This window comes from Portunus trituberculatus, chromosome 40 (assembly GCF_017591435.1).
Source record: "Portunus trituberculatus isolate SZX2019 chromosome 40, ASM1759143v1, whole genome shotgun sequence".
In the NCBI taxonomy this organism is placed as follows: Eukaryota; Metazoa; Arthropoda; class Malacostraca; order Decapoda; family Portunidae; genus Portunus; species Portunus trituberculatus.
The window spans coordinates 26,126,972-26,134,471 of record NC_059294.1 but is presented as its reverse complement, the minus strand read 5'-3'; the positions used below and the strand labels follow the sequence as shown (position 1 = coordinate 26,134,471).

Genomic DNA, 7,500 nt, shown 5'->3' with positions numbered 1-7,500 from the left:
GCGCGCGCGAGCTTAAAAGACTGGGCGGTCTCCTCACACCCGCGCCCCTGTCCACCCAGCAATGAGTACCGGGTGTTAGTCGGGGGTTGTGTCCCGCCTCTCGGGGTGGCGGCCTGGCACCTTCCGTGGCGTGTAGCTGAAGGATGCGAACCCGTGATCGGCCAAACCAGAACACACACACACACACACACACACACCGAAAACTCTTGTGGGGTAAAAGTTTTCCACGGAACTAAATGGGAGAGAACAATCCAATCCGTTCTCAGATGGACGGAGCCTATGCGCTCGGCCTTGGAGGCTCTTTATTTGATGTACAGCATTCCCACTCTCACCAAAGAACTGTAAGCAAGGAGTAGGTGTCGCCTAACTTCTGGAAGAATAAGCATGGGTACCTTAAGCAAGGTAAAAGATTCCTATCTCCAAGTGGATGGAATGCCAGTTCATCGTGCCCTGATCCTTTTTTAAAGGCCTGTTTTCACACAGGCAGATAAGTTGCTGTACGATTCAAGGGACATTATACCAGTGGCTGACCACTGGTATACAGACAGCATCTGTAATAATTTTGACTCGCGACTGCCTCCTCATTACCGATAGGTTACCAACGGGGATTGATTATGAAAGGTGGTAGAATGGGGAGGTTTCAGAACTAGCGGTTGTCACCAGATGGCAGCACAAAACATGTCACCATTATTCACATAGGGGATAATATAGAATATGATTATAGTGTCATTCTATAAACAAAGGGATGCAAGAAGTCGATATAATATATTTTGTATATAATTCATTCTGAGTAATAACACAGGCAAAATCAAACGCTATTATGAACAAATGTATATAGGTACAGTAAATCCTCACTATATCGGAACAATTGTCGATATATCCGAAAATCCGAAAAATCCAATGTCCGGCTGCCCGCCTCATTATAGCTGCGAGCGTCCAATATACGAGTATATAAAGAAATTGGTTGCAATATGAAGCCTATTACACACATATAAGTATGTACTATGCTGGCTGTAAAACACTTCTTATCATTCAAACTTATGTATTATATACACATATTATATACGTATATGATATACGCGAACGACACTAGTTGTGATTGGTAAAGTGGCACAATGGAAAATTAATCAGCCCGGTTCGCGGGGGGTGTTTGGGACAGGGACCGTGGGTGCCCGGTTGGGAAAAACTTGTATTACTGGACGCTTGCCGTTTATATCACCATGCATCTGGTCAAAACAAAATTAATCCGGTAGCTATATAGCATCTAAAGTAGCCAATATCTGACTTATACGTGTCCAATATAATGAGGATTTACTATAAGTTGATTTTCTAGTGGATTGGTATTGAGGTTTATTTGGTCATCTCCACTTTTCCAAAAGAGTACATCCTTGATCAGAAATGTATCAATCCGAACGACAGCAAATGTGAAGACATCAAACATATCTGTGCCAAAGTCCAAATCATACAGATCAACTTAGTAGTAAATGGAAACAACTCTAATTACGAAAAGGCAATTCGAGTATCCTGGTGAGAGTGATGCTGTCTAACCTAACCTGAGCTGGCAACCTATTTAACTTAACAAACACATTGTTGAACAATCAATTAATACCTCCTGTAATATTCATGCCACTACGCCATGAGGAGGAGGAAAGCTTCACATATTCTTCTCCTTTCACTCTAAGCAAGTCTAGTGATATGCTTGTTCTGATGCTTGCCTATTCTGCCGTATTTCGGGTTTGCAATGTGAAAGAGATCCTAAATTCCCGACGAAAAGTTATATCCATATATCACGATGTTAGTGAGTATGCTGGATCATACTGAATAGTACCCTTAAAGTTTTTACCTTTTTTATTGTCCAAATCAATAGATTTTATACATGTAATATGCCGTATTTAAGATGTTGATAGCAGTATTACAATACAAAAAAAAAAAAACATTTCTTTTGACCAACTTCTCTCATACAGGATATTCTCTCCATACAGGATATTTAAAAGTGGGTATAGTATCATAATAATCAATGTTCTATGCATCTGTATGCACCTGGGATTTAATACAATAATATTTTAGTTCATGTCATTAGGGGGACATGTAGCAACGGTGACATCTGGTGGGTCGGTGCTGAAAACTCTCCATGAAAAGCAAGTCGGTAATAGATATGTTAGATAACAATTCTACCAGAGTGTAGAGTATTAGGCTGTGCTTGATCCAGCTCATTTTATGGAGGAGCAAGTTAGTCATCATGATCAATGGCTCTGTGGCTATTGTCTGATTGCTGTAACCATCATGAAGAAGCCACTTTTTCACTAGCTGAATTCAGACCACTGTGATGGAAGAGCCAATATATTACTTGATAATTGGTAACATTGAAGATGTGAGGGACGTCCGGAGCGTGGCTGTAGGTATCTAAACCGAAGCTCAAGTAGGTGTTGCTTTGGCAAGAGCACAAACCCAACAGAAACAGTATATCTTATAGTGCATCTCAAAATTACATCACCTGATGAGCTGTTTAGCAGCGATGACGTCACTGCAGCACAAAAAACTTATTCCTACTTGGGGAACATTGCAAGCAAGTTGTCAAACAGCTTTCAAGAGCAAATAAGTTAAGGATAACTCGTTTTCACAGAAATAATCGCCGTGGTACACTGGAACCACGCTCGCTTTGTGGAACGAAGGGATTCCAAGCGCACGGACTCGAATCCTGGCCATGGTCCATGTGTATATGGGACTTCTTTACTCGGAATTCCCTAAATATGAGCATTTAGATAGGATGTCTCCTTTAGCCCGTTAATTCCCGTCAAAAGCTCATACTGTTTAAAAAAAAAAAAAAGAAAACTTGTACGTACATATAAGTTATCCTCGATCTCAGTGAGCCTCAATCATACTCTACAGTGCCCTCACAGTACCGCCATGCGGCAATGGAGACCGAACATTGCGCAGATTTGGGAGGTCACATTCTCGTAATATGATAGAAAACACTGGGTAATATTAGTTACACGTTTTTTGGGTCTTGCATAAAGGCCGAGATCGAGAGGTTTGTAAGGTCCTGTGACGTGTGCCAAAAGATTAGGACAAGAGTCGGGTAAACCCTGCGCCGCTTAAACTCATGTCCATTATATCTGAGCCACTTGAGAGGGTAGTGATGGATACTATTTGGCCTATCAAATCATGCGCAACTGATAGCTCCAAATATCTAGTCATGTGTGTGGATTTCAGTACTCTGACCTGAAGAAGTTACTCTGATGAAAATATAGAGGCTACCACAGTGGCCAAAGGACTGGTAGGAATATTCTGCCGTATGGGTATTCCCATGGAGGTACTGAGCAACCAAGCCACCCAGTTCACAGCTGCCACGATGAGCAAGACATTTGACTCCTCTCTGTGAAGGACCTTAATACGATACCGTGGTATCTTATGTACATTGTTCTCTGTGAAAAGTTCAGTGACACACTGAAATGAATGTTGAAGCGAATGACTGCAGGATAAGCTAGATTTGTGGCCTATCTCATGTTCAGGTACAGGGAAGCACCGTAGATTACAATAATGCTTTCCCAATTTGAGCTTAATTGTGACAGAGCGGTGCGACAACCGCTCCAAGTCCTGAGAAAGCAATGGAACAAGGAAGTGCCGACTCCTGGCCGATAGACTTAGCGAAACGTGTCGTATGGCCAAGGAAGAACTCCTGAATGCCAAAGAGGTGCAAAAGTCACATTATGATTGAAAGGAAGCCTGGCAAGAAATGTCTTACCCACCGTTTATGATAAGTCTTTGGCGCAGTGGAGTGGACCATATAAGGTTTTAAAATGCATCTCCGACTTAAATTACGTCACACTGATTGATCTTTTTTTTTTTTCATATTCTGAACTCAATAGGGCCTCATCGTTTATTGTGCACCTATATCCTCAATTTAAGAACAGTACTTGGCATTTGTTAATGTTAAACTATATTTGTCCTATGTCTGTCCATTCATTCATTCAATCAATCTAAGTCTGCCTGCAAGGCAATGGTATCCAAATCTGATCTAATTAATCTACTTATCTTTGTGTCATCCGCAAATTAACTAATATCGCTAGTAATTACTCTATTCTAATCATTAATGCATATTAGAAATAACAATAACTCTAAAACTGTATGTGTGTTTTCTCATCCAAATAATATACAAAACATGCAAACACTCGAGACACTTACTAACACAGTTCCTGCACATGATAACCTTCTTGTAGCCGAAACTTCGCTACAGGTACTGCCATTGTGATCTCCCAGTTTTTCTTCTCGTTATCGAAAGCCTCCCGCAGTTCTCTTACGAAATCCCTGAAATGACAGCATGCTGTTTTTAGGGTAAGTTACTAAGAAGAAAGATTCTTCGACAATCTTTCAATCTTTTGAAGTTGAATTGTGCTTTGTTAACTGATAGAGGGAAACTTCTAATTATTTTCAAGCAACATTAACCTGAAAGTATCCTTGTCCTTAAAAGTGCCTCCTCGATCCGCTGCTCCCGGATACTCCCAATCGAGATCGAATCCGTCAAAACCATAAGTATTCATGAATGCTGTAAGGGAAGGAATTATTTTTATTTCTTTATTTGTTTTAAGAAAATACGTACTCTACAATAACGAATCAGAACAATTATTTTCCTATTAGTCAAGAAACACTCAACCTTTATTTTATTCTTTCTATTGAGTACTTTTTTTTCAGCAGAATGTTATAGTGGTATTAAAAAATATATAAGTAACAATAACAAGACAATGACTGAAAGAAAATCAATTTCTGCTGACCAACTAAAGATAATAATCTATGAACGCAAGTAGCGCTTACTTATTGCTCAAAATCAATTCAAGAGACCACAATACAGCATAATAAGATGTACAGTAATATCAAAATACAGTAATATCAAATCTCTCTCTCTCTCTCTCTCTCTCTCTCTCTCTCTCTCTCTCTCTCTCTCTCTCTCTCTCTCTCTCTCTCTCTCTCTCTCTCTCTCTCTCTCTCTCTCTCTCTCTCTCTCTCTCTCTCTCTCTCTCTCTCTCTCTCTCACCTACAATACTCTTTATGAGGGAGGCCCTCCTTGCAGGTACACCAGCCATTTCGGAATATTTCTTGCCGCCTTCACCCCAACCACCAATAGCCAGCATACTGTGAAGACCAGGTGTTGTTCGTGCCAAATTCGTGAAGTTCATAAATCCATTTTGATTTATGTCATTCTGTAACAAAACCTTTCCTAAATCGTCGTTATATGAAAAATTTGTATAGACATTAAAATAGCAGTGAAAATAAGCTTCATCACTCTATTCTTATTACCTTCTTCATGAACTTCTGTAACACTCGTTATCTTATATTGAATTTTTAGTCAAGAGAAAACCACCACATCTTTTCCTCATAAAACACAGGTGTCCAAGGGATCTGACAGTGTGTATATATATATATATATATATATATATATATATATATATATATATATATATATATATATATATATATATATATATATAACTTGAAAAACAGGGCGTCTATAGCGCACACGGTACAGGGGAGAGAGAAGACCCACAAAAGGACGGTTATCTTCATCATATCCACTTCACAACGTTTCGGGAAAGTACATATCCCATCTTCAGGTACAAAGATGGGATATGTACTTACCCGAAGCGTTATGAAGTGGATATAATGAAGATAACCGTCCTTTTTTATGGGTCTTCTCTCTCCTGTACCTGTATATATATATATATATATATATATATATATATATATATATATATATATATATATATATATATATATATATATATATATATATATATATATATATATATATATATATATATATATATATATATATATATATATATATATATATATATATATATATATATATATATATATATATATATATATATATATATATATATATATATATATATATATATATATATATATATATATATATATATATATATATATATATATATATATATGTACACTATCTTTCACCAGCGTGCCAAACTCAGCACTGCGGGAACAACACTGCTGCTCCCTCTACCTCCCAACGCCGCGTGCAGCCTCCTCTATACAGTGTACACATGCGCTAAGCAACCAAACTTCACGCTGCTGGAACTGTGAGGTGCTCAGTTCCATACAAAGATTTTTTTTTTTTTTACTGAGGGATTGCTATTGACATTAAGCTTAAGGATTATATATTATAAAATTATAAAGAAACAAAGAAAAATCATTATATTGAATATTGGAGATAACATCAAGTGTAAAATAATGAGGTGCTGCAGTTACACAGTGCTAATGCACTAGCCACCACTACCTTTATATCTATATATCTATATCTATATCTGTCTATCTACATACAAATATATATATATATATATATATATATATATATATATATATATATATATATATATATATATATATATATATATATATATATATACGGAAGAGGAAATAAACACCTACCGAAACGATGATTTACTCTCAACGAGATCTAATAGCATTAGTACTGACCCGGACCAATACTGGTCTTGATCAGTTCAGGGAGTGCTGTGAACCTTTCATTAAAGCTAATTGTGGTCTCACCGAACGATTCCCTTTGTGTCTCACAAATCAAGATTAAAAGATTGCGACTCCTAATCTAGCCTCGGAGTCCCCTTCTGGGGAGGGACCATAAATATTCCCAGGTAGGATTGCTCTTCAGATAATAACCCAAAATATATTGACACTCCTTTAACTTTTTCTTCATTAACTTCTGCAACATTCGCGGTCTTAGATCTAATTTTCAAGCTGTGGAACACCACCTCTCCTCTACTAAACCTCATCTTTTCCTCACCGCAATACAGCTGTCTGAGGCAACTGACAGTAGCCCCTTCTTTGTTCCCTCCTACTTTCTCTATCTTCATTTTCGTTCCAAAGCTGCAACTTTGCTATCCTCAAGGACCTAAAGGAACTGGTCCAACACCTTTATCATATTCCTGACCGTCTTGCAGATACGCCCAACATTTTTACCTTTTCCTTACCTCTAATCCTTGTACTTATGCTGTTACCCTATCTTCTCCGTTGGGTTCCTCTGATCTCAACCTCATATCTATGTATCTTGTCCTATATCTCCAATCCCTTCTCAGGATACCCAAAGGCGGAGATGCCTCTGGCGTTTTTGCCTCTGCGAGTTGGGGGACCTGAGAAGGTATTATGCTGATATTCCCTGGAATGATTACTGTTTCCGTGTCAGAGACCCATCTCTGTGTGCTGAACGCATAACAGAGGTGATAGTGTCTGGCATGGAGGCGTACATTCCTCACACTTTTTCTCAACCTAAACCTTCTAAACCTTGGATTAACACAGCCTTTTCTCGAATATGACAGAAAGGTTGCCCACAAAGATACTTGAGCCTTCCATCACCTGAATCTCAAGCACTTACATTTCTGCCCAGACTCATGCCAAGTCTGTTCTACAACTTGCAAAAAAATTCCTTCTTGAATAGAAAAAGTCAAAATCTTTCAAACT

The 7,500-nt window shown here is 38.3% G+C and overlaps 1 protein-coding gene across 1 annotated transcript in view; it reads right to left on the bottom strand.

The window, feature by feature from the left end:
• LOC123515884 (endochitinase-like) overlaps nt 1–7,500 on the bottom strand; it is a 43,252-nt gene that overhangs the window by 31,271 nt on the left and 4,481 nt on the right. The window contains exons 2-4 of the mRNA XM_045274768.1: nt 5,033–5,282; nt 4,447–4,546; nt 4,186–4,308 (exon numbers count right to left, since the gene is read on the bottom strand). Coding sequence (XP_045130703.1) covers nt 4,186–4,308; nt 4,447–4,546; nt 5,033–5,282 — 473 coding nt within the window. The remainder of the gene's footprint in view (nt 1–4,185; nt 4,309–4,446; nt 4,547–5,032; nt 5,283–7,500) is intronic.